This window comes from Diadema setosum, chromosome 15, assembly GCF_964275005.1.
Source record: "Diadema setosum chromosome 15, eeDiaSeto1, whole genome shotgun sequence".
NCBI lineage: Eukaryota > Metazoa > Echinodermata > Echinoidea > Diadematoida > Diadematidae > Diadema > Diadema setosum.
Window position 1 is genome coordinate 22,825,906 of NC_092699.1, and position 26,688 is coordinate 22,852,593.

General features: G+C 40.0%; 1 protein-coding gene across 1 annotated transcript in view; it reads left to right on the top strand.

The window, feature by feature from the left end:
* Nucleotides 1-25,741, top strand: part of LOC140239079 (protein kinase C iota type-like) — a 126,745-nt gene extending 101,004 nt beyond the window's left edge. Inside the window, exons 9-18 of the mRNA XM_072318976.1 lie at nt 9,402-9,457; nt 9,815-9,955; nt 10,812-10,942; nt 12,223-12,359; nt 14,947-15,120; nt 17,004-17,129; nt 17,786-17,865; nt 18,625-18,714; nt 20,349-20,464; nt 21,009-25,741. Of these exons, the coding sequence (XP_072175077.1) occupies nt 9,402-9,457; nt 9,815-9,955; nt 10,812-10,942; nt 12,223-12,359; nt 14,947-15,120; nt 17,004-17,129; nt 17,786-17,865; nt 18,625-18,714; nt 20,349-20,464; nt 21,009-21,096 (1,139 nt within the window). The 3' untranslated portion in view covers nt 21,097-25,741. The remainder of the gene's footprint in view (nt 1-9,401; nt 9,458-9,814; nt 9,956-10,811; nt 10,943-12,222; nt 12,360-14,946; nt 15,121-17,003; nt 17,130-17,785; nt 17,866-18,624; nt 18,715-20,348; nt 20,465-21,008) is intronic.
* The last annotated feature ends 947 nt before the right edge of the window (nt 25,742-26,688 follow it).

Below are 26,688 nucleotides of genomic sequence, written 5' to 3' on the forward strand. Positions count from 1 at the left end.
TTCTTTTATTGTCCATTTCTGGAATGAAACAAATCTTTTTCAGTGTATTTACCATTCCTGGCTGGCATTGAGCAAAACTTGATGACTTACTGAGCTGTTTCAGTACCCTACATTTACTGTTATTTTTAATGACAATCTCATTGTAGTCATAATGTGAAACTTTGCATGTTTACGGAGACTTTATGTCCCTAGATTTGGTAGGCAGACTTTTAGGGGATTTTGTATGGGGAAAAAAAAAATCAATTGTAACATATTGTACTATCCTGTAGCTTCAGACTAAAAATTTTGTATTTTGCATTTTGATATTTGAAGATATAATTCATATTCATTGATCTGTGGATAGACAAAGTTTGAAACTGGATGTGCACTTTGTTAGAGGGGGCATATAGCTGCCTTGTTTATAGAGGGATGCGGATTATTCAGTTCTCCATGTGGCCCGAATTGCTGTACTAACAAACCAGTCCATGGTACCACATATTCACATTAGTGCTGGAATACTAGCACCTCATGATACATGGGAGTAAAGGGGAGATGCTGTAGATTGTATACATGTTGTCACATCTTGGGCTTTTTCTGTGGAGAGTGACTGGTTGGTACCGTGAAAACTAATTGGGTGTGGAGGGTGCACCTCTCTGGGAGTATATTCATCGTCTTGATACCTCGCTTACAAATTGCAGGGACTTTTAATTTTTTTTTACTTGATTTATTTACCTAACAAACTGTTCATTTTCACATTAATGATTAATTCATTTCTTCATTCAACTAACCCTTACCCTTCCCCCACCCGTCCGTGCATTCCTATGCACTTTGCACGGCATGCACCCTAACCCTGACACTCCCTCCCTACTTACCCTCTGACCTCCGCCCATTTATTTGAAAAAAAAAATGGAATGAAAATGAAATAAAAATTTATAAATCCTATTTAAAATGCCAATCTAATATGTTCCCTCATTTACATTGTAAATTGCAATGCCCTGAATGACGGTTCATTGAACTGGAAAACAAATTTAATGACTTTGCATGTTATAATTGCCTTGACCATTATATTTAACGACATCATTATCTGGAAATACCCTTCCCATTTGAAATGACATGCTGATCGGTCACTTTGTTTTGCTTTGCTTTTGGGTGGGGAACCCCATTTCATCTATATAAATCTTTATACAAACCTTGATGTGATCATATGTTTCATTTCACATCTAATTTATGTCTAACCCTAACATTAACAACAAAATAAAACAAAACATCGCCTTAATGAATTACATTCCCCAACTAAATGTGTAACTAAAAACTGAATTGGGGAAAAAAAAAAAATCCAACGTTGAAAACCACCCCCCTAAAATCAGCCCCGACCGGTCCCATAGCACCCTCCATGGCAGCCTCCTCAGCCATTGCCACCACACTGAAGGACCCCTCTGCCTCCTCACTCCACCACTCGGAGCCCCCTCCCTACCGCAAGCACGAGCACTCCTCCTCCCTTACCTCCTCCCATGCTTCCCGGAACGCGGCGCCCTCCGCCGGATTCTTCTCTGGCATCGATAATGCGGCGTTTTACAACAGCGGCCGGGGTGGCGGTGGGGACACTGATTCCGTGGATTCGTGGGACTCGGACCGGCTAGGTAAAAAAAAAAAAGAAAGATAAAAAATAACGGCACGAGCCCATCCACCATCTCTTGGAAACTTCTGTGCTGATTACTTTCTTGGCGAGAATTTGTGTTGTAGTTGATATATCATCCACCTCACTATCCCCTCTTAATTACTGTTCATTGCTTCCAAGCACATGATTCCCTAGTCACTTTTGATACTCCCTAATACATTGCAGGGTAGTTCTACCCCACTTTGCCATTGCGTGACACTGTACATCATGAGCCGATTAACATGAATTCAAAATACATCTTTTTCCAGCCAATATTCAGCCAGTTTTAATACAATTTCCTATTTCCCATGCAAGTTAGATGACCAGCTTCCGTAATTTAGCACAGACTGACAGATTTGATATACCATGCATTTACTTTGCATTTATATTATTAAACAAGATTTTAAATCTGCACTCGGTGTGTTCAGACGATAACTTCTTAACTCCTTCTCTGACATATTTTCCTACAATCTGGCTATGCAAAAGTGTTAGGAACCCAGCAATGTAAATTGGTGATTTGGACTACCGGCAATGTAGTGGAATCACAGTATCAATGTGAATAGGGTTTCATTCCACACGTGTGTATTTCTACCTCGGTCTGGTTTTACAGCAAATGATCTGTCTGGTGTGAAATGGTCTGGCTAACACTGTGCACATCTCCACTCAGCACTTGCACTCTATTCTCATGAAATATTTTACTCTGTGTGTCTTGATTCTCGTGTGTTCCACTACACTCACTGCAGTTGGTTTGAGTTCAAATCATACAGTGCGAATAAGATAGACCAGAATTAGGACGCATCTTTTGTCGTCTTTCTACCCTGAATAGTAAATAAAGCTGAGTATGCATGCTCTAGTGTGTGTAGGTTTAAGGTCCATTTGATTGGATTTTTTTTTATTTTATTTATTTTTTTTTTTTTACATAGGCAACAAATCAAATAGTCTTGTTTCTTCTGCTCTTAAGAGTTACATAGTCATGAATATGCACTACATGCTAGAGTACAGTCTGCAGCAAACCCTATTGAAGGGACTGAACATGGGAGACTATGTATTACGAAGGTTGGCCTGACTGAGATTCATATTCAGGAATCCCACTAACAAATTGTATACAACTTTACGAATTTCAACCGGAGTTGAACGTTCCCCATGAGCGTGCACTTCTGTTCACATATTCCCTGACAGGCAGTTCTTTTCTAGCAGATCTGCGCTAGTGTGTAAGTCATGTTTGTCTGTCTGTCTGTCTGTATGTCTGTATGTCTGTCTGTCTGTCTGTCTGTCTGATTGTTTGTTTATTTGTGTGTTTGTTTGTTTGTTTGTTCAATATATCCAAGTGGGTAGCGATGTAGATCAATTTGATGGAGCCAACCTTCCCATTACACAGTCTCCCCATGCTCCCCAGTCCCTTAAATTTAGTTGAAAGAAAAAAAAAAATGAGTGCAGATACATAGATTAGTGGAAATAACAAATTGAGCTTTCCATGACTTTTCATATCCTACTTGGTGTTGTCTCATTATATGGTATTTGTTGTTGGTGATGTTTTTCTGTTGTTTTTCTGTAAAGAATTTGGCATTGTGTTGTCATGGAGACATGCTTAAGTTCATGCATACATTCTGTGCTGCTGTTGCTCCACCAAAGCATACGTTATGAAGAATGGTTGTCATTGGGGGTATAGTTTATTGAGACTTGACTGGCTGAAGAAATTAGATCTTAAATTCTTGCCAAATGACACCAATAACACATTGTAAATTTGACATTCTTCTAAAAATCAAACAATTGTCTCTTTGTTTGTGTTTTTGCTTTCAAAATATATTCAATATTTGGCAAAATGTTGATAATTCAACAGAAAAAAACAACAAAGAAACAAATCAAATTGATGTTCAAATTTGACCTCTTTTGTAATCAGAAAAGAAGGGTATGGACTTACAAAGAAAATAGAATCAGCAATTACCTTTGACACTAATGACATAACCTCTTCTAGATAGAATGATTGCTGCAGGTTCTGCATTGATTAATATCATATGACTTTGATTATGATTCTAATCAGTTATAGGATGAATAGTCAATAGTTTGATAATTATAGAATGCGTAGTCAATAGTTCATATATCACTATCTCCTGGGAAGATTTTGTTGAAGAGCAAAAACAAAATTAGTAAAATTACATATAGTTATGTCCCTGCTGAAAACATTGTGCTACAGATATGCATAGAAAGCAGAGAAATTTGTTTAGAACTTTCCTGTATTTTTGAGATCATGGACTTTATAGAAAAAAAAAAAAACGGAGTAAGATGAGCCAAACATGCCATCGCAGACACACACTCCATTCCTGGACATCTTTAACTAGACCGTGAAAGAGAAGAGTGTAAACCCTTGGTATCTCCTCAACCGGATTTTCTTCTCTCACTCGCTGTATCTCTTTCTCTTTCTCTATCTCTTTCTCTATCTCTTTCTGCCTTTCTCCTGGAAGTGTTTGCTTGAATATCTCATTTTTCGCTAATGACACTGTGAGAATCAATATTTGAGCACGGGGCGCTCTCGAGTGGTACCTCATCAAAGAGCTGTTTACTCTTGAGGTCGAATCACGCAGACATTAGAGACAGCCAGAGATGGAGCAAACAGGAAAAATTATATACCACTCTCTCTTCTCTCCCAACACCACACACATACTTTCTCATCTCATCCCATTCTCTCTTTCCCATAAACTCTCTCTATCTGTCTATCTATCTATCTATCTATCTATCTATCTCTGTCTCTCTATCTCTCTATCTCTCACTTCTCTTTTTCATTTCTGTTACCTCAAACTCATATTTTGAAGGATAAGTGCAGTGCCTACACAGATCCACTGCATTCCGTCCTTGTAATTAAACTCATTGTCAAATATTCGCCACAGGGCAGTTATTCTCACACATTTGGAGCCGCATTCCCATCTTATTTTTGTTCTTTCTACAACTTATCCTCATTTCCTATCTTTCTTTTTCTCCTTTTGCCCTTTGGACACTTTATATCAGTGATCATATTATTTTGGACATGTGGATAATTTTATTCTGTACCCATGCTACTGTCATGACAAAGTCCATTTATAGGGGAAACTTTCTACTTGTGTCCTTTCACTTACTCTTTATTTTCTTTGATCGACATTATTTCCTCTCCTCCTTGATTTCTTTATTTTTGTGCAACTCTAAAGTTCATTATTCAGTTTTCAAAACACCTCCATCCAACCTGTAGTTAGTGTTGCAGAGACTTTGCCTGTTTGATATACATATTCCATTCACTCACTGTGTCAAAAGAGGCCCTTTTTCCCTTTATTCCTCTCAGCTTTCATCATATGTCAGAAGGGTTTTCTTTTCTTCTTTTTTTCTTAATTTTCTGCAAAAATGTTCACATAAGCAGCTGCTGTATCACATTCCACGGTATCAAACTTATCAGATTGCAGTCATTTGACAGGAAAACAGTATATTTTGGCCAAATCCATAATCTTGCCACGTGAACATACGCATATTGTTATCATTGACTGTTCTATGTCGCTTGAGTTCTTTCTTCATTTTTTTCATTGCCTAAGATGTTATTTCATACTCCTCTATTAGGGGGAGAGGGACTGGTGGGGTGGTATACAAAAGGAAAATGAAAAAGGACTAAGGCATGTCTGTGCCCTGCCCCCCACCCACCACCACACTGTAGTGACACATAAACCAGTCAACATGGGGAAACTCTGATGGCATACAGGCTTCAACAGTCCTTTGACATGTCAATGAAGGAGGAAATTAACATGATTTGTCCAATACGCAGATAAGCCTATCACGGACTAACCAACGTGAATAAAGCCAAGGAGATATAAGATGAGTAGGAAGCGGCAAGAGGGAGAGAGCTATGTGGCAAAAAAAGTGCAAGTGTATTAGAACATGGGAACAGAACTGGACCCTGGGCATTTAGTATTGGGAAGATGTCTGCCGTGTTTACGGTCCATCACACATCTTTGGCACTCTGCTCCCGTTTCTTCCTGCTGCGGAGTCAAGGCAGGCTTTAAAAAAAAATGGCTGTAGATCTACTGCAGATCCATGTTCATTGGTTTCTCGATTGATCATCCATCCCTAACCCATATATCACCCAGGAAAGTCATTGTCTTTTCCTGTTTTGAATTGTGTGAACTGTCCGATTGTTGTGGTACACTGTTATCATTGCAAACCTAGGACACTAGAAACAATGCTGCGTGCCGGCCTTCCTTTCTTCTTTCTTTTTCATTTTCCCCTCATCTCATGCCATGTTTTTATTTCTGAAGTGTTAACGTGTGCGTGCCCATAAAATCCACTCTGTAACTTGGCGGGAACTCGAGTGGCTATTATTGAAGGATTGTCTTGGTTCGGTTCGGTCATTGTTGCTGTGTAGGCGTGGAGGAAGTAGTACCATTGCAGCATTCTTGTGCTGTGGCTAGTCCTAGTTGGGTGGCTGGAGGAGTCCAGTGAGTTTGTGTCTGCCAGAATGCATCTCACAAGCGACCAAAGCCGGCGGGTGTGAGTATGGCCCCCGTGTATTCATAGGCAACTTCCTCATTTATTTTAAAATCTGGTGCCGCCAACAGTCGTTGATATATGATTCATTGGCTATGATCTCTGTATGTGATGTCAAAAGACGCCTTTAGAGTTCTGAACGTGAGAAAAAAAAATGTGAGAAGAGCAATCTCGGTGGCCCACTTCAGCTGTGAGATAGTTTGGCCTTCATTGGAGTGACACACATTTTTTTTTGACCATGAGTCCAACCAAGCCTTGAGGGTTTGAAGTGGTAACTATACTGATGTCATGTGTGTCCATCATCTGAGTAACCAATCAAAGCCTTGCACGAGACGGCAGCATCCTTTAAAATGATTGGAACGCTTGGCTCGGCAGGTTTTGCTTTCGTGGAACTCTGCGACTTTCTCCATCAGTGCTGCTTTATACCGGCCCTTGGACTTCCCCGCGCTTAAAATTCCCACAAACACGCATTTGAGTTTGACCAACTTTCTTTCTCTGGTCGTAGTCCAGCACGCTATGCAAGGTAGGACATCATAGTGTCTTATTTTTGTTTTTTTCTCCCCCAGCCATAAATGTCACAAACACGGCTGGCACATATCAGACTGATTCGTTTCAGTCTCGATCAAGCATTTAACTCTCCATCTAGAGCACAATAATATTCTCACTTCTCATATCCTAATTTCACTATTAATCACACAACCCTTGATCCTGCATATTACTTTTCTTTTGCTTTGTATCTTTAGTAGACATCCTGAATGACAAATGTGTGAATGGTTACTTTTGTTATCTTGTTCTACCGTAGCAAGATGCTGTGTGCACGGTTTGTTATTGCAAGTATATAGTATTCTTTACTTTTTACTCTCACCCTTCCTAGATCCCCCTGGCACCCTTTTCTGTACCCCTAACCAGCTTCAAGAGTTGGTGGTACCAGCAGGATACCTGCAGTTTACAGTACCTGCAAAATTCTTGGTACATTATTTTTTTTTTTTTGGTACCATCTCTTCCTGTCTAGATCTGCTCTATAAATTCTTTTCTTTCTGTCTGCTATTCTTTGCCCAGCAGGTGTGTACGTCTGTTCGCTGTCTCCCTTGTGTATCTCATACACTTAGTCAGTTTTTGCGAAGTGTTGCGCACATATTTGAGCCTGTCTAGTTTTTTTCTGCAGTTTGTGCGAAGAACATGTTATTGGCAGGTGATAGCATAGCCATATTCGAGATCTGAAAGCTGGCCAAATGTTTGCTTGTTTCGCCTGTTCCTGTAATGACCTGGACCTGCCGATACTTTTTTCCTGGGTGTATGTACGAAAGAGGGCAAAAATGGCTGGGGCTGGAGTCCTGGGAACCTGTGGATATGAATGGAATTGGGGGTGGGGGGGTGAGAGTTGGAATCATTGAATGGACATCAAGATTTGCACCACCAAGAGGTCGTCCTCATATACAATGAAACTGACAAGCCACCATAGCAGAGTAAGCACAAGTTTTCCTACTTATTCAACATCAGTTTTGTTTTGAGTTTGATGGTATATCAGCATTGCAGAAAAATGTTGAAAAATGATGCTGGTTCAAAAAAAAAAAAAAAAAAATGCAAATACTTTGGCCTGTTCTGCCAATGTTCTAGATGCCTGGCAACTTCACTGGATATGTGTAGATTTGGTGTGCTTGACAGTATTCCCAGTGCAAAATTTCAAAAAAAAAAAGAAAAATGTACTTCAGTTCTCACGAGCCACACCCTCATGATAGACAAACGGAAAGAAGGAAGAAAAAAGTGGAATGATCAGAAAGTTTGCGTTAGGAAGTGCCAGCACAGTAGCACAAACACAGCAAAGGAAGGAAGACCAGGGTTAGAGCGACCTCGTCCAACGATTGTTTATGATGGAGGCCGGCAAACGGGCTCATGACGTTGTTGCTGACTCCGCACGAACTTGACACGGGAGGGGAGGGTCAGAATGGTCTCATCACTTCCAAGAGGATATCCTCTTAGCGTCGACCAGAAAGTCGTACCGTGCGAGCATACGACTGTGTTTTTCTAGTCCTTCACATAGTGGAAAGTACATGAGAGTGTGGCCATCACGGTTTTCATAACGCATCATGGCTGGATTGAGAGACAGGATAGCATTGGCTTTTGGATATGCATGTTTCATGTTCATCGGCACGGAGAGTGTCTGGGTGGATTACCTCTATCAGTGCTGGCCATTTTTCAACTACGGTTAGTGCCTACAATCGTTGTCTAGACCTACGTTGTAGTCCCATCCATGTGTGGTGAATGTTGGCTGCTTCTTGATCCTTCATTTTATTTGACCATGTGTGTATCATCATTCAGCATTTGGGCACAGTATTCCTGGGCCCTGTCTTATGAAGTTAAAATTGATTATATAGTTGATTTCAACTATAAGTCTATGGCAGCCTGTGTCGTAAGGAAATTTAAATTGATTTTATCTTTTGATAAAACGTAGCCCTGGATAGTTTATGAGGAAGGAAAGTTGCATCCAGTTTTGTTGGAACGTCTTCCCTCGTGGTCATTATCTGAACAATAATCACTAAACAATCCAAATTCCGAGGGTTCAACCAAAGTTTGCTCTATGGCTTGTGAAAGCAAAGTTCCCCCTGGTGGAATTCCCCAGTCCATATAGATACAGAAACTGTCTTTGCTCTATATTGCTTCCTTGTACATAGTTCTAAGTGAGCCTGACACCCCAGCCACAAGGCAAACGTCTTTCCTGCCCGTGCACTTCATTGCAACGTCTTCACATTACAGGAATGGGTGTAGCATGACTGCCGAGAGAGAAATCACTTCTGCACTCACTTGCCAAGTGCCATCTTATATCGCTGCTACATCAGTCACTTACTGTTGTCCTCCTCATGTGGTGGAGATAGAAATTTCGCTCTCCCCTCATCTGCTGCATGTGTGTTCACTGCATACAGTAATCACCCACAGTGCAAGGGGCCATGTACCTACTAGTACTTCAGCTGCTGTTCACTGCTTTCACCTCCAGAGCTTGTAATAACTGCTTTCTCTTGATCTCATAACAGCATGCTTGTAACCATTTGCTATTTGCCATGCAGTGTTGAAGCACATGTGGGATATGCATAATGCTGAATATTTATGCTAACCGTCAAAATTCCACTGCAAGTTACCCCTTCTGTAGTGAAACAAAAGCTGGTAGTATTTACCCATTTCTAGCAATTTGTTTTTGTTTTTGGTGGGGTTTTTTTGTCACACATAATGCATTTTCATGTTTCTTACGATGTTCTGTTTTCATCCACAGGTAAAAGTGGGAGCCCGAGGCATCGGCGCAAGAATCGCGACAGCACACCAACCACGGTAAGCAATGCTTGCACAGACCATCATGAGCAGTATTATGTGAATGATGTACACCAATCTCATTAAAGATAATATGAGGTATTTGGCAGCCATCCTGAAAGATGTATGCAACAGTTATCTTACATTTATTGCCACAGCATATAATACACGGTACAGTTTTATGGAGAAGCCACATAGTACGAACAGCTACTGCTTAGCAAATGACTGCAGATGAAGTGAAGTAAAAGTAAGCAATGCTGTTCACAACTTTACAGATAAGTTACGAAGTATACTACAATTAGCATTGTCACTCTCAAAGGCTGTCGCAATGCTTTGTCACAAGATAAACACATTGTTGTTGTTTTGTGTCCACCCCAGGCTCCAAATGGCAACGAGAAGATAGGAAACTCGCCAATCTCCCTGGAGGACTTTGAGATGCTGAGAGTCATCGGCCGCGGCAGCTACGCCAAAGTTCTCCTGGTGGAGCTGAAAGCTACGGGTCGCGTCTACGCCATGAAGGTAAGCCAGCCAGTGGTAGTGGAGTCTTGATGCATTCACCTTAAAGAATAGTATGTTCTTGCATCAGAGCAGCAATGCATTGTCTCATTGAAAAGTCATCAAAAAGGATCAAGATCTTCATGTTTCGGAAAATCTGCCGTGCAGCATGTGATAAATTTTTCTGCAGAGTCAGACAGGGAATGTGTAGCTGAGACATGACTGTGATTTAAAGTAGAATTTTGGTCACTGTGACAAGATTCTTGTCCATATACAGTGCACTCCTGTTATAACGAACGCAGTTATAACGAAATTCCGGTCACAACGAAGTAAAAATTCAGGCCGCAACGTTATCCACTCTATGTATTGTTATTGTTTATTTGTTCGGTTATAACGAAATTTCGATATAACGGAAAAAAATTGTCGGTCCCGAGGACTTCGTTATAACGGGAGTCCACCGTACAAGTCTCTGCTCTCGTAGGAGGAGACCCACAATGCAATTACAAAGTTGGCGAACTTTCATCCTTCTCGGGTGTACCCCTTTCTCTCTATGGCTACTCAGAAATCACTCTCACTTTGCCATGCCACTCCCAACCAGCTAAAGTTGATATGTCATAGACAATGGTGCTGATGATGATGATTAATATGATTATGAGGAGAATGTAATGATGGTGATGATAATGATAATGATGATGATGATGATAGTGATGATGATGGTTATGATTATCATTATTATCATCATCGTCATGGTGAGGCTGACGATGAGGATGGGGAGGTTTATAATGATATGATAACAGTGACTATCCTGACTGTGATGATTTTTGTTGTTGTCACATTTGGTCGGGTTGTGATCATTGTCGGTGTCAATCTGTGCATCCAGGTGATCAAGAAGGAACTGGTGACCGACGACGAAGACATCGACTGGGTCCAGACGGAGAAGCACGTCTTCGAGACGGCGTCCAACCACCCCTTCTTAGTAGGACTGCACTCTTGTTTCCAGACTGTCAGCAGGTAAGAGAAGCATCGTACAGAAGGGGCAGACAGGGTGTATGTATAATGTGCTGCTGTATTGCAGATAATGATATCTGCGACAACCTACTTGTGCAATGTATATATGTGAAATTCCCCCATTCATGCAGGATTTCCCTTGGGATGTGTCAATACCACAGCGGAGAGGTAGTTCACACTTGAAATGTATGACTAAGGAAAAGACATTTCACATGAATCAATCAGATTCTAGCAATGCATTATTCTGTTTTTGCCATATTGAAAGGGAGTGCTACACTGTAAATTGTGGTGTGCAGTAGTCATGTCTTAATACATTACGCTATCTATCTGAGGAGTGCAGAAATACACACAACATTCTGTTTTTCATGTGCGTGTTTGTCTGACACATTATTCATTCTTTGAGCCTCTTAATGACAAGATTACAATGACAACTTGAGAGATTGACGAGGCCTGAAAGATACAATGTTCTTGTGGTGTCAGTTTTGGTTTTGGTGCTGCGGAAGGAATTGTACCGGCCGGTCCGACCGGCATATGCCATCGCATCGCTCACTCAATCATAGCGTTTAATGTGACACATACCCAGTTTATGTTGCCAAGTTCCTCTTCCTTCATAGTGTGGAGTGTGGACATCTTCAATTCCCATTAAACTCTCCACTGAATACAGCAACAAGACTCCTCTTCTACTGCAGAAAGAATTCACAGCTTTCTTGCCATCAACTATTTGCTTCCTGGAATATGCTTATTAGAATCAAACATGTTCACTTAGAACATGTCTCCACCCTTAATGTTTTTGTTTTATGTGTGTGTGTGTGGATACTTGTTATCCACACTAGAATGCTATTGGTCCGACTCCAGAGATTCTCAAGAGTTTGTGTCATGTTTTTATCGATTTACAAAGAGAACAAGATGGAGAGAGATCATGTGACAGGTTTATCGGTGGTGTGTAGGGTATCAGCTCGCACTTGACGACTTGTTGCATGAGGACAAGGTAGCTGTGAATGAACCTGAATCTATGAAATGACCAGTGGAGTTCAGTTCAAAAGGCATCAAAGAAATGCAGCAAAAGACTTGATATAGACGTCTGTGAGGTCTACATTGCCACGTAGAAACACATGGCAGGGACTGCAGTTTCAATTACGTACGATGCATCGTCACGTTTCCTGCCTTTTTCACTTCGAATGGGAACCCTGCGTCCTTCAGTGACGTTGAAAATCTGCATTCTGCTTCCTGGTGGCCTGTTTATCAAAGCCAGAACTCTCTCTCTCTACTCTGCCGCATTGCAGGTTATTCTTTGTGATCGAGTTTGTCAGCGGCGGAGACCTGATGTTCCACATGCAGCGCCAGCGGCGACTACCGGAGGAACACGCCCGCTTCTACTCGGCCGAGATCAGTCTGGCTTTGAACTTCCTTCACGAAGGAGGTAAGATGATAATCATGTACCTTTTCTGCTTGAACACGAACTTGTGACTACGTATCTGTACATACAGACGTAAATGTATGCATGTGACCACCCTGCTCAAAAACCCACAAAAAGAAGGTAAGAGTGAATTTTCACTTTTCTACATAGTTTAAAAGAGTAAAAGCTCTAAGCTTTAATGTGATATTCAGCTTGTTAAAATCAATCCTACCCCAATCTAAAAGTGATTGAAATTAAAGAGGTAGATGGTGCAGTTTCACAGAAAAGGGAAGAAAAGAGGACTTGAAGATTCAGGTTCACTCAGACATAGCAATTTCCCAGGAAAGCAGATCAACCTGCCAAAAAAAAAAAAATATGGTTCAGGAGAACGGCTCATATCACAATTTGAGTTTTGTTTAATCTGCTGAATTTTTACAGTTGGTAGTGGAAAGATTACTCTCCCAGGTAAGACAAGCTTAAAAACTTTGTGTCAGTCAACCCAAGTGAAATGTTTTGGTCCATTACAGTGATACCTAATCTGTGACTTTTTGTGGGTTTGAGCTGGGCAGTCACAAGAATGTGTGTATATCATTTCGTGCATTTGGAATTCTTCAAACAAAACAGGCATGCCTCTTCTTTGCTTAGTCATGAATTATCCGCTAAGTCCCTGGGAATGTGCAGTGATGCACTTTTTTTTTGCAATTGCAATGTGCGCATTTACTCAGCTTATACTTGCCAAAGCTTTTTCAGACGTTTAAAAAAGTACCTGGTTCCAATCGCCTGTTTATTGGTACGTGTGAATTTCCCTGTCAACTTGCTGACTACATCCAATAGATTTGTTTACAAGCTACCCTTGTACACATGCAGGTCACAAATTTGCTATATGCAAGGGAATGGGCCGTTTGATTACATATGTTTGCTGTAGGCGTATGATCTGCATAACAGGCTGGCAAGTGGGATTCCTTCTGGTATAAACCTGTAAAGACATTAAAAACGTAATATCCTAGATACTCCTTTTGTTATTATGTGGCAAACCTCTAGTGTATTGTCAGTGCAGTAGTCTCCCTTCAGGAGTTTCGTGGAAAGAGCTGCTAGAGGGTATCTTATCCATTGAGTTGCCTTTACAAGCTGTTGTGTTTGAGCTCTTTAAAACTGAGCCTGTAAAAATGAGAGGAAAAGGAAGTGTGTTTCTGTGTTCCATTTCTGCAAAATACATATACCCCAGAGCATGTCAAAAACCACAAAACCAAACCAAAACCCGTTGAGGGATCCAAGGAGGAAGAGAAAGTAGGGAGGTTGCGGTAAAACCCACCAGAGCATTGTTCAATTGTGATACCTCCAGTAGTTAGAAAACTGCCATGTGTTTTAATAGCACGTTATAGTTCAATCGAGAGCTTTTTTTTTTCTTTGAAGATTCTGTTTTGTTATTGGATTGAGATTCCTGATTAGTTTTTTGTGAATCATGTGCATGCAGGCTTATGATGCCCAGGAAACGGATGAGATTTTCAGCCAATATAGAAAGTAATCACTATTTCACGTCCAGTTGAATTGAGGAAAATCCATGCAGAGTTTATTCATGCTTGAGCGCTAGAGTATAGATAGATAGATAGATAGAGTCGTCTGTCCCATATGAAAACCAGTTTGTGCCTTTAAAGTTGCTCGCATCCTGGAGTTCATTTGTCCAAGGTTGTGATATCACTCCGCTTCTCCTTCCTCGCTTCCTCTGTTAAAGGTCAGCAACCCTTTTAAGGTAATGCCTGATAGCGCACCTTCCTGGTGTCGTGAGGGGCAGGCCTGTTAAACAGTCACTTTCTCACCATTGTTCACGGAGGGCTCGTTGCACAAGATATCTGCACAGAATAGATTAGAAACCGCTCGTTGCGCACCGAGATTGACACTGTTTTGGCTTGTATTTTTTTTTTTTTTTTTTTTTTTTTTTTTTTTGGTGCCTCTCCATCATGGGAACAGTGGTAATAAAGTTCACGTTGCGACATATCCTCCTGTGAGGATTGGGATATCTGATCATTTTCACCGCACAAAGTGTTCGTACAAGTTGTGTCATTTTGAAACAGTTTTTTTGTAGATACCACCTAGCTGTATTTTTGTGTGTTAGAGGACCACATGACCTATTTGTTTACAATGAACAAAGTTAAGAAGTTGGCCTAAGTGTCATCTATGAAATGTGTGCGCATGTTCAGTCTGTACATGCTGAATCAAGTATTCATTCAATATGGTGTTCATAACTGCACGTGCATATGCAGTTTTGCACAAATGATTAAGATCATTTGTAGAATATTCAGGGAATAACAACATCAGTGTTAACACACAATCTCTTTTTCTTCCCTCTTCCATCTCCCATCTTCATATCCATCCATCCACTTGTCTATTCATCTGTCTATCCATCCATTCATCCATCCATTCACCTATTCATTCATCCATCCATCTGTGTATCCATGTATCTATCCATCCATGTATCCATTCATCCATCCATATATCCATTCATCCATCCATCTATCCATCCATCCATCCATCTATCCATTCATCCATCCATCCATCCATCCATTCATCTATCTATCAATCCATTCATCCATCCATCCGTTCTGACCATCAGGTGTGATATACCGTGACCTGAAGCTGGACAATGTGTTGTTGGATGCTGATGGACACATCAAACTGACCGACTACGGGATGTGCAAGGAGGGCCTGAGACCAGGGGACACCACAAGCACCTTCTGCGGCACGCCAAACTACATCGCCCCCGAGATACTACGAGGCGAAGACTATGGTAAGCCACTCAGGGTGAAAAGACTTTATGAGAGATTTGACAATTTGGAATCAGTTAATTAATAAAGAATTATTTACATCCAAACAATAGCTGTATCACATCTGTTGACATCTTTTGCTCAAGGTCTTGCAATCTACTGGCATTGAAACATTTGCTGAATATATAAAGGAGTTCTGTTTGTATTACTCCAAGTTCACATGACCAAGGCAAGTTCTAGTTAGACATGTTTTGGTGATGGGGGAAATAAGGGGAGGGACTTCTTGGTAAATGCCTTGTACCATTGATTTGTCCCATCTTGTGAAAAGAAACCTTCAATATGTGCCTTCTCAATATGCAAATGAGAGCTGGAGAAATACAAGGAATCTTTCTACTGCATAGAAGGCTTGTTTGAGAAAGTGTTCGCTAGCCTTTATTCCAGACATTCCTTTGGTTTCACTCTGTGGCAGCATTCTCATAATTAGACTTTGCTTGGTGTCCTGCTAGCTGCAGTTGCATACTTTTCTTGCATTTGGTATTGAAACATCAGAAAATGTAAATTTGGTAGAATTATATGTATTTTGCCTGGAAGTAAGGCTAGCTAGTCAGAGCCCAGTAGCTGTCACAGGATGTGGGTGTGTGTATGTGGGTGTGAGATAACAACTGGCAGCCCGAGTGCATGGGAAGGAAACGGCCACTCATCGGTGAAGCAACAAGCCAGAGCCAGTGGACCGGTCAACAGGAAGTGCTGTCCTGCTGCTGTTTGACCTACATATTCCAGTGACGTGGCATGGTGCAGTCACATGAACTGGCCAAGGGCGCCCCCTATGAACTCTTTGCATGCAGCGGCATGTTCGGTGTGTTTTTGGGGGGGAATCTGGGTGGAGCAATGGCAAAATTGAAGATTAAATTCAATTTAGGATTAAATTCAAAGCAGAGCCTTAGCTATGTTTAGCAGGAAAGGCCAAATCAATCATGTAGAGGTCGGTGTCAAGTAGCTAAGACGGGATTGAATTGTGGAAGAGATCATGAACAAGCTGTTGTTTGTACAGTGGCTGCTTGAAGATTTCTTCTTTTATTTTGTCAAACTTTTGAATGAAATAGATTAAGGAGATTGAACTCTACACCACCACTGTATTCAAAGCTCCAGTGATAAAGCAGATAGCTTGTATTCTGCTGTCATAAATGGGATATATTCTACTAGGGAGGAAAAAAAAATATACAGAGGAAGACTTTGTTTACGGGATATCTGACATTTCACAAGACTTGCCTCGAAAAGATGTTTAATGCCAAGTGCATGAGAAGAACATACTTGTTTGGAGCATGCATGGTAACAAAATCTTAGCTTAGTAGGAGAGTGGATTAGAGGTATGGGTTTGGGAAGGAGGTGGACCCAGTTAGGATGTTGCAAGAGCGTATCATGGCAACGGGCCCCCCAGTGGAGGGCTCACTGGAAATCCCATGGCTCGCTGCAGTCACTACCACACCTTCGGTGGCTTGTCATAGCACTCACCAAGGTGTGCTAGTGATGACAGGGAGAGTGGATCACTCATCAACTCGCAAGACTTGAACGGAGACTATCGGAGGGCCCAGAAGATCGTACTATACTCCACACATCAAATCACAGATGCCACCAAGATTAGGATGTGGTCGAGAATGGCTGTTGATGAAAGTGGGTGATGTACAACGACTGTCATGTCTCTGTCAAGAGTCTTTGTTGCAGCAGGTTTTCCATCCTCACGACACGTAACACTTGTTACCGTAGTGTGTTCTCATCGACAAGTGTAAATAATGGTGTATTTTTATCCAATATAGTCGATGCTGCCTCTGTAGTTTGTATAGGAATGTAATACCCCAGCCATGCCATTAACAAACAATGGCTATTTCCTTTGTATCTCCCTCCACAGATTTCAGTGTAGACTGGTGGGCTCTCGGTGTACTCATGTTCGAGATGCTGGCGGGACGATCACCGTTCGACATCGTCGGCAACGCAGACAACGCAGACCAAAACACAGAAGACTATCTATTCCAAGGTGACTATTCTGTTTCTTAGTACCAGTACTTGGTCAGTGTTATACCTGAAAGTTTCTAACTGTGTACACTGTCCATAGAGCATTTTCCCATATTTTGATATAGGAGCATTCTCGGCCTGTATTGCTTATTATTCTTATCTAGATCATGCGTGGGAAGGGAAGGGTACATGAAACCTGTAAAAGCATGTGATTCACTTGGCTAAGACAGCACCATTCTTTTGCAGTCTTTTTATATTGGTAGTTGGTGGAACAACAAGCCAAGATATGCCAAGTTATTGTCAAAGGTGCACTAAAGTCCTATAGATGTTGTTTAGCCATGTCTGATTTAGCACTCAGAAAGGATGATTAAAGCACCAATGATTTTGAATGCTTCCATGCATATCATTGTCAGTTTATGCTGTGGCTGTCTTCTTACTTTCATCACTACCAAGAGATAAACTAGGAACAGAATGTGTGCAGTTGTATTTTGTAACACTGTCATGTTCAGATGCAATCATCATTTCTCCCAGACATACAGGATGAGCTTTCAAATAGTGATCCCTCTTAAAACGTTATGACAATGAGTCATACTTCTCATTTCAGTTGCATCATGACATATGACCTTTTGATTATAATGTTTGTATCTTCTTGTTGTTTTTGTGATCTTTCCACTTCAGTTATCCTGGAGAAGCCGATTAGGATACCCCGGTCTCTGTCAGTGAAGGCTGCATCAGTACTCAAGGGCTTCCTCAATAAGGTGAGGGGTCTGGATATAAGGCTAAACTGGGGGTTAAAGTTCAAAGTTCAAAATTCATTTTCATCTCTTTTCTTTTTAACAGAATGTACAAAATAAGGATTGTAAATTGGATATGCATTTGAATGATACACATGAAGCAAAAATAACAGGATGTTAATGTCTATGATCAATACAAGAAGAGATATACGTGTACAGATATGATAGGGTGTGATAAGTTGATAGGAATGTTACAGAGGATGAATGGGTCTTGTCACTTGACTAGTATCTAGCTCTTCTTTTCCCAGGTGTAACAGCATTTAAACCACTTGTCATTTAACAAAGCAGATTAAAAAAAAAAAAAAGCTTATGAAAGAAAAAGTAGGAAAACCAAGACATTCTACCTCTAAAACAGAATCTACAAGATTTATAATCGGCTCATGTTACATTTTATTGTTGCCTTTTTCGTCTCCGGTTTCCTTTCCTCAGTTTCAGTGTTAGATGATACTAGCATACTAGAGTCTCACATTTGAGTAGGCATGAGATCATATGTCACATTTGCTGTGAAATATTGGATTAAGCTTCAGAGAGCATGGGGCAAAGAACTAATAGAACATTTGAGCAAGATCATCAGGTTCTATTATTTGGATGTCTAGCGCTGATGGTCTGTTTCATTTTGTGTGAAGACGTGTGATTTAGGTATGTCTGTAACTTGCAGAAGAGGAACTGAGTACACAGGATTTTGATAGTATTTCTGCTTGTTTCTCTCTCTCTCCACGACAGAATCCAGTAGAACGTCTAGGATGCCATCCTCAGACAGGCTTTGGCGACATCACAGGTCATCCTTTCTTCAAGACAATAGACTGGGAGAGGGTAAGGAGAGCTGCCAAGGAGTCTGCTTCATCTTGCAGGAGGCTCCTCCAAAACTTAGAATCTGTTCTATATCCGTGTCCTGCCATGAGAATTCAAAAGACTTCCTGGGGGCATTTCATGAAGCATTTTTAGTGGTATTTTTTTCTGACAAATTTGCTCTCAGCCAATGAGATGCAACAATATCTGGGGGGTGTTTCATCACCGTTTGTCAGCGCAAAAAGGTGTCATCACTGACAGTCACCATAGTAACAGTCAGTGACCAGAGCATCTCAGCCAATCAAAACCAAGGATTTTGCTGAAATTGTCAGCACTGACAACTTGTCAGCGCTGACAAACGTTGATGAAACACCCCCCAGTAGTTTTAAAACAGTTTGTCAGAAAAAAAAAATATCTGACAAAGCACTTTATAAAATGCCCTCCTCATGTAGGAATTATTTTACATACAGTTGAACCTCTATTATCCGGCCTCCCTTTATCCGGATCTTTCTATTATCCGGACGCAATCTCGCCGTGATTTTTTTATCTTTTGTAATAATTACGGGAGGAAAGGGGGATTCCCAACGGATACATTTCTTAATAATTATTTAGGTAAATCATCCCAAGAATTTATAAAAGAAAATGATTTCATTCTTGCAAACACGAACCTCTATTTTGGGGTCTGTTACTGAGTGTAACAATGAAAAGGTTGCAGTATAAACATTACTACATGTGGTACTACAATGGGCTACATCAGTACATGTACATGTGTATGTATATGTAGATTCTACATGTATAAAGCATTGAGTCTCCCGTATCCGGCCAAATCCCTTACCCGGACGAGCCCGGTCCCGACTTGTCCGGATACGAGAGGTTCAACTGTATTGAGATGTATTGAACACTCAAGCATCTCCCTGATTGCTCTTTTGGAACCTTCCTGCTTTTCACTTTGTCAAAGAGACAATTCATTCTCTCTCTCTCTCTCTCGCTCTCGCTCTCGCTGTGCAAGTCTTGGAAACCAACAGAAAATAATAGCAACATAATTCAAACTTTCAATCAAATTTATCAAGTTGTCTAAATGACTTCTGTGGGGGGTGTTTCATAAAGCTATTCGTAAAGTTACGAACGACTTATGAGCGACTGGTGATCAGTTCTTGTGCTGAATTATGGAAATTCTGATAAGTACAGCACATCAGAACTGATCACCAGTCGCTCGTAAGTTGTTCATAACTTTACAAACAGCTTTATGAAACAGGGCCCAGACTGGTCTTGTGTGAAATGTTTTTGTCGTAGATCATCTGTTGACAAATTTTCCTCAAATGTGTATTTGATTCACTGAATGCCCCAAATTTCCAAATGTTTCAATTTCTTTCAAACCTTCCGTGATGTCCTTCACTAACTTTTCTGTATTCACTAAACTCCATGCGTATGTCCAGGGAAACTCATTCCTTGACAGATTCTACTGGTGTTCCTGAATCCAGAATCAAGTTGCATTTTGTTGAAAGACTAAACAAAGCAGAGTTACTGAAATCCTGTCGGGTCATTTGCCAGTGAATTATGGTATTGATGATACGTTTAGTTGCATGGCAAGCAGGGTAGCTGTTAGCACTCATGAAAGATCATTTCTTTTTCTCCTCCTTCCCTCCGCCCCTGCCCAGATGGAAGCACGGCAAGTGACCCCACCCTACAAGCCTCATCTCCAGAGTGACCGTGACCTGGAACACTTTGACCCCCAGTTCACCGAAGAGCCTATTCAACTCACCCCAGATGATGCGTGAGTCTTCAGCCTCTCCTCCCCGTCCTCCATAGAGGGCGCTCTATCACTCACACTAAACCTTTTTTTTTTTTTTTCACTGTGACATCTTACAATACTAGACTTATTCAGTGAAATACATCTTAAATGGCATGCACTCAAGAAAGATATAGGGGTGTTCTGTGTTGCAAACATTCAACACTTCAAAAAGCAATTTGATACCATTGTATTTACAAATTGTAAACACAATTTATTTCTCTTCTGCAGTCAAAGAGAGTTTATAGTCATAATTCAATACAGCATAAAGGCATGTTCATGAAGGTGATGTCCCCCCCCCCCAACAAGAAAAAAAAAATGATAATAATCCTTTTCCAAGTCTTCAATCCTACATTTTCACTGCTGACCAGCCAAAAGTTTGTTTGTTTGTTTGTTTGTCTGTCTGTTTTTGTTTGTTTGTTTCTTGTAATTCTTGTTGTTTTAAGTTGTTGTTTTTTATCCAGACCCTAACATCTGAAATAATTTCTGTTTTTTTTTTTCCCCCTCTCTCTCCCCCATCCCTTTGCAGGTCGGTGCTAAACCAAATTGACCAGGGAGAGTTTGAAGGCTTCGAGTACATCAACCCTCTACTCATGTCTGGAGAGGAATGTGTGTGATCCGGTCCGTGTCTGCCTCCATCTCTCTCTCCTTCTCTCACTCTTACTATCTCTTCATCTTTTTCCTCTCTCTCTCTCTCTCTCTCATCCAGTAATTTATTTGCACCTTGATATGAGAGTAGTCTTTGTGACCAGCTGTTTGTATGTCATATGTAGCTAGTGTACGTAATCAACAACTGATGGTGTCAACTCGAGTAAAGTGAATAAGTGCATGCTGTCCGAGTGAATAGTCAATGCTCAGATCATCTGAAGCTCAATCGCAAAAGTGCGTCGATTTATGCCACGAGTGTCAAGAAAAATCGAAGTAAAAATTTTGCAGAAAATGAAATTCCTGCTGTGTCATTGGTATTAGGTGTGCCAGGAGATGTATTGTGGAAAATAAATGACTATGGTAGAGAACTACAGCAGTATAAAATTCAATTTAAGCAAACAATGATAATAAGGCTCCGTTGCAAATATGCTACATGGTGTTTAACCAAATAACAATGGCAATACCAATTATTATGACGAAAATATCTGAGCAATCAATGTTGTTGCATGCATTTTAAAAATGTTTCTGGTGAGACTTAATTGTTTGTACATCAGTCATGTCATAGGCATTGTGAGACCAAAGTGAATGTAAAAGTGATGATGTTGTATGCAAAACACGATGCTTGCGGTGTTTGGATGTGTTTTTTCGAATTCAAAGAGGAAAGCCACTACGCTGCCGCACATCATCGACGTGGCGGATCCGATGCCGTTCTGTGGTCATTGACGTCTTGACCTCTTTTGAACTCTAGGTCTGTTTTTGAATGTTTGGCTGTGCGGGCCGAGTGCCATGTGTGTCTACTCGGCCCAAAAGCGATGGTCGAGTGTTACGGAGTTTAGATGCTGCGTCCATTTCGTATTCTTCCTCTCTGGTCTGTGTTTGGTGGATTTTCTCATTCTTTTGTTTGTCCCATGGGGAGGCAGCGAAATTTGGCAAGAAAATATGTCCATGCTGTGTTGTGGTGGTATTTATTGTAGAATCACATGCTACAGGAAAACTTAATGAGCAAAGAGGATTTTTTTGCTAATCGTAATTGATTCGGCTGTCGAAAGTGATGCGATTCAATTTTGTGTTGAACAATTCATGCATAAAATTCATTTGTTACGTCAGCGACAATAGTTAGCAACATTTGGAATTTTGTATATGGTATTGATGTTCGATATTTGCGTAAATGGTCAGCCGCATTCTGATGTCTGGCACATCGGATTGCCTCGGATCAGTTCTGGCGATTAAATTTTGAAGATATTAATAAAAAAAAACTTGTGTCTGTTGAGCAGTGTGGATGTGATTTAAAACAGCATTAGATGAAGGAAGAGAAAACCAGTGTGAAATCAAGTGGCTTCTGAATGAGATATTGATATAATGTGTTCCGCATCAAATAACATATCCTGCCTCACACCCCAAAATGTGCTTGCGCTGTGTGAGAACCATCAATGAGAAACCAAAACGACCTAACAAAGAAGCAAATTGTGCCTCGTATGTGTCTCAAACTGTTGCCTTCTATGCTTGCTTTAGTGCTTTCAATTTGCCTCAGTAGCGCATTTGCAAGAGTCATATTTTTTTTATTTGTCCGTGTATTCAATGTTGTAATGAATTTCAGAGTTTTGTGGAATTGTGATTTGTCTCCAGGGATGAAATTTCTGATGAAATTATGCATTGGCCTGACTGGATGTCCACAAAGAATTAATGGGAGGAATTCCCAAATAGGAATCAATTTTTATCTTTGGGATCTTAGTAATCAGCTCTCAGATTTCATGACCAATAATGCATGATTAGTATTTATGCAAGTGCTTGTCTTTGTTTTTTGGTGGTGTTTTTTTTTTTCAAAAACAAAAAGAAGAAAGATATCGAAACGGTTAGAAGGAAAAAATGTAAAAAATAAGTGTTAATTGGTGGTTCTGTCTTATCCAAGTGCTTGTACCAATGCTGTGTGTCAGGATGCCCTATTGGAAATTGTGGGGGGGGGGTGTTCTTTACTTGCAAATCAACCCAGGAAGAGCGAGTTCTGCGTATACATGAACAGTATATTAATCTGTCTCCCTAGAAACTTGTTTTCCTCAGTAGAGATGATAGATGGGTTGAGCAGATATTTAAAAAACAACAGCAACAACAATTAATACTATATTGTATCTAGCTTCAGCTCTTTGCCCTTTGGAAAGACAGGAAAGGAAAACCAAACCAACGGAAAAAAAAAAAGGTCACCATAAAAAATATGTATTCAGAATGACAGTGTAAATGTAGCTTTAGAGCAAATATCCTGTCATGTGTCTTCAAGACAAATTGTATTCACATTTTGCGGTGTCATCACCCGCAAGATGCCGTGTTCAGAAAAACAATGTGATCGTTGTCGGCGGGCAGCCATTGATAAATTGGGATTAGCATTTTGTTGCAGTGTTTCATCCAAGTTACGCTGCATACAGTACTAAGCAGCAATACGACTGTATGTAGGGTGCTGATATTAGCCCTCCATTTCTCCCTGCATGCACCCTGTTGCCTTGATTCACCCTGAAATTAGACCCCTATGACTTTAAAACTGCTCTGGTATCTGTGATTCTTCATGCAGCGAAAAAGGAAGAAATTTGGGATCAGTGCCCATTTCGGGACATCTTGAGAACCATGTTCCAATATTTGTGGTTCCTGAAACGTAATGTTAAGATAACATTGCTCAGAGAAGTCTCGAAGCTTATTCTCTAAACTATTATAGTGTCATTCACTTTCTAGGAGTGGAAACTCTTCTGCTTTACTACCAATTGCCATTTTTTTTAATCTCGTACTTCCTACCTTGTGCCGCTTCCACCTGCTGTGCATCTCTTGCTGATCTGCTCATAAAAAACTATCAAAAAAGACCATGTGACCTCTGACCTTTGCTAATTTGTGCTGCATGAGGCCTTGTGTATCCACTCATTGCATTCGACAGACCAAAGATCTTGTTCTGAGGTTACATACGACACAATTAGTCTTGCGAACACTGTTTCGTGCTTGTACAATGTATTCTATTCACAAATGAGATTCATATCCAGATGGCAGTGTGCTTCATTGCATGCCATTGAATTGGAAATAATGCCAAGAAATGCACAAATAAAGTCTTAGGTGATATAGGCAATATTGTATTGATGCAAGATTTTAGGTAATCTGTTAGAGATCTGCAAAAAGGGAAGAAGCTTACCCACTGAGATTAGCATCGATCTCAGAAATTAGTGCGTATCAACCGAAAGCTTTACTCTGCATGGAATGCTTGGATCAAAATTAATGACAATCTCAACTTAACTATACAAATTTATTTGCTTTGTCAAAATGTTCCTACACAAACCATGTTGAGTAAATCACTTCCCTTTTTTTAATGTAAAGACATAATTGATATTCATGGCATCTGTCTTCTTTGTCCTGACCAACAGAAAATAAATACATTCTGTGACACTTACCGGAATATATGTAAGCAGACTATTAAGCCAATGTATTCCATGATAAAGATGGTTCTCACTTTTAAAATGTTCAAGTTCTGTGAGCCTGTTCGGCAATTGTGAAAGAGAGTATAACTGAATTAATTAAATTACTAGTCATGCCACATTTAAAGTTAGTACTGAAAAGTCCTGAAATGCACTGTCATTGTAATTTCGAGTGCCAAGGTAATTTCATCTCCCACATTTCAATAATGGAACATTCCAACTGCAAACCAAATTGTACAGGTATGGACTGTTCCATCTTGTAAGATAGGGCTGGTCACAAATGTCTTGAGAAGAAGAATATGTACTTAAACTTAAATCTCTGTGCTCCTAAGTTCATATAAGATTGTATGAGTCGTAGAAAGGATTCTCTCTAATTTGTTTGATTTTTGTCTCCTCTGTAAATATTTATGTTAATATTTACTCACGTAATGTATATTTTCATATGTCAAAAAACTATTTTGTATTCAGTATTGTTTAAACTATATATCATTTGCATAATATTATCACTAATGATTTGATGGTGTTATTTTGTATTTACTTTTGAGGTTTTACTGTAAGGCAAGGTTTTTAATTGTTCAAGATCTTAGCCAAGTCTGTCACTGTTCAGTATATTCATAACCTTATTGTCTACTTGTACAAGTTTAGGTCATGTTTTTTCTTCTTCTTTTTTTTTTTTTAACAATTAATGCACCATATTTTCCAGCGTTGGGCATCAATTCTTGCCGTGTGTTCATTGTAGTTACGAGGAGATACTGGTGATAGATTCGACTCTAACTGTCCCCCATTTCAATTTAAGAAAGCAAGAGATTTTACAAATGCATCATCATGCAGGAATTGCAACTTCGAAGCAAGAAACACTCAGAGCTGATCGAGAGATGCTCTTACACATTGGAGTTGCAATCATAAGTTACAGCTGATGCAGTCTCTTGATGAATTAAAGGGGCTAAGATTGGAAGGTACTGCAAAATGATATCCATTTGATTCCAGTTAAATATAAAGATATGTCGAAACTGCCGGATTGAAGCAAAACAGTAAATAGGGAGGAATTTGCGACTGTCTCTGCTTTGTGAAATTGAACAATTTAAGATATAAGAATGAGTTGTTTTTTTGCAGCCCTGAAGGAAATGAGAATAAATATCCCTTTGCATTAATACAAAGGTTCCAGAAGTGAAAGAAAGACATGTTGTCCGTGCTTGAATTAGATGGTGTGTATCTATACTCTCTCAGTGTTTCTGGTTTGATGGGTGACGACTGTGAACTCAACTTGAGCATGGCTGTATGACTGCATTATCTCTGCAGATCGAGAGCCAACAGCTCTAATTATTGAGGATGATGAGGACTATGAGTGATTTTGTTCCTCTGCTGTGATTTGTGTGCTTCTTGAATAGGCACAGTTAGTTGTCTGTAAATGCTATCTTATCATCAGAAGGCACATGTAGATAATTTGTGTGAAGATGAAGTATGCTATAGAATGCCAGGTTATTGTTATTACAGTACGCTCTGGTAATAACAAAATTTCATTACAAAGAATTCAAAATTCATGTTCCCAAATTATTTCCTATGTACTGTATTTTCACTACCTTCATTTTTGGGTGGTAACAAAATTTCAATACAACAAAAGAAAACTGCCAGTCCCTAGATCACATCTTTGTAAGGTAAGGGGTCACCTGTATCTTGTCCAAGCTTAGTGCCGAATTCTTGCAGTCTCTTTCTGCAATTTCGCCTTGCTAATATGTGAGTGAATGCAGCAATGTTAGTAGAACATATCGGGAAAGTTTGAGGAAAATCGGACAATCTGTTCAAAAGTCACAAATTTTTGAAGTTTCAGTGCCACTATTGCTGAATGAGAAGACTATTACAGTTTGTGATGTCACATGCATAGAACAATATGAAAAAAGTAAGAAAATCCAACATATTTTCAATTTTCTCGCATAGTAAAAGAGCACTTCGCTTGCCTCTTCATAAAACAGGGGAAATGATATTACCCTTAATAAAAACATTGGGAATAGGTTAAGGTTGATGTGTACAAAAACAAAATCAAAATTTTGTGGAATTCCCTTTTTATTTTCTTTATATTTCTCTACAAGTATGACATTAGAGATTGTAATAGTCTTTTCA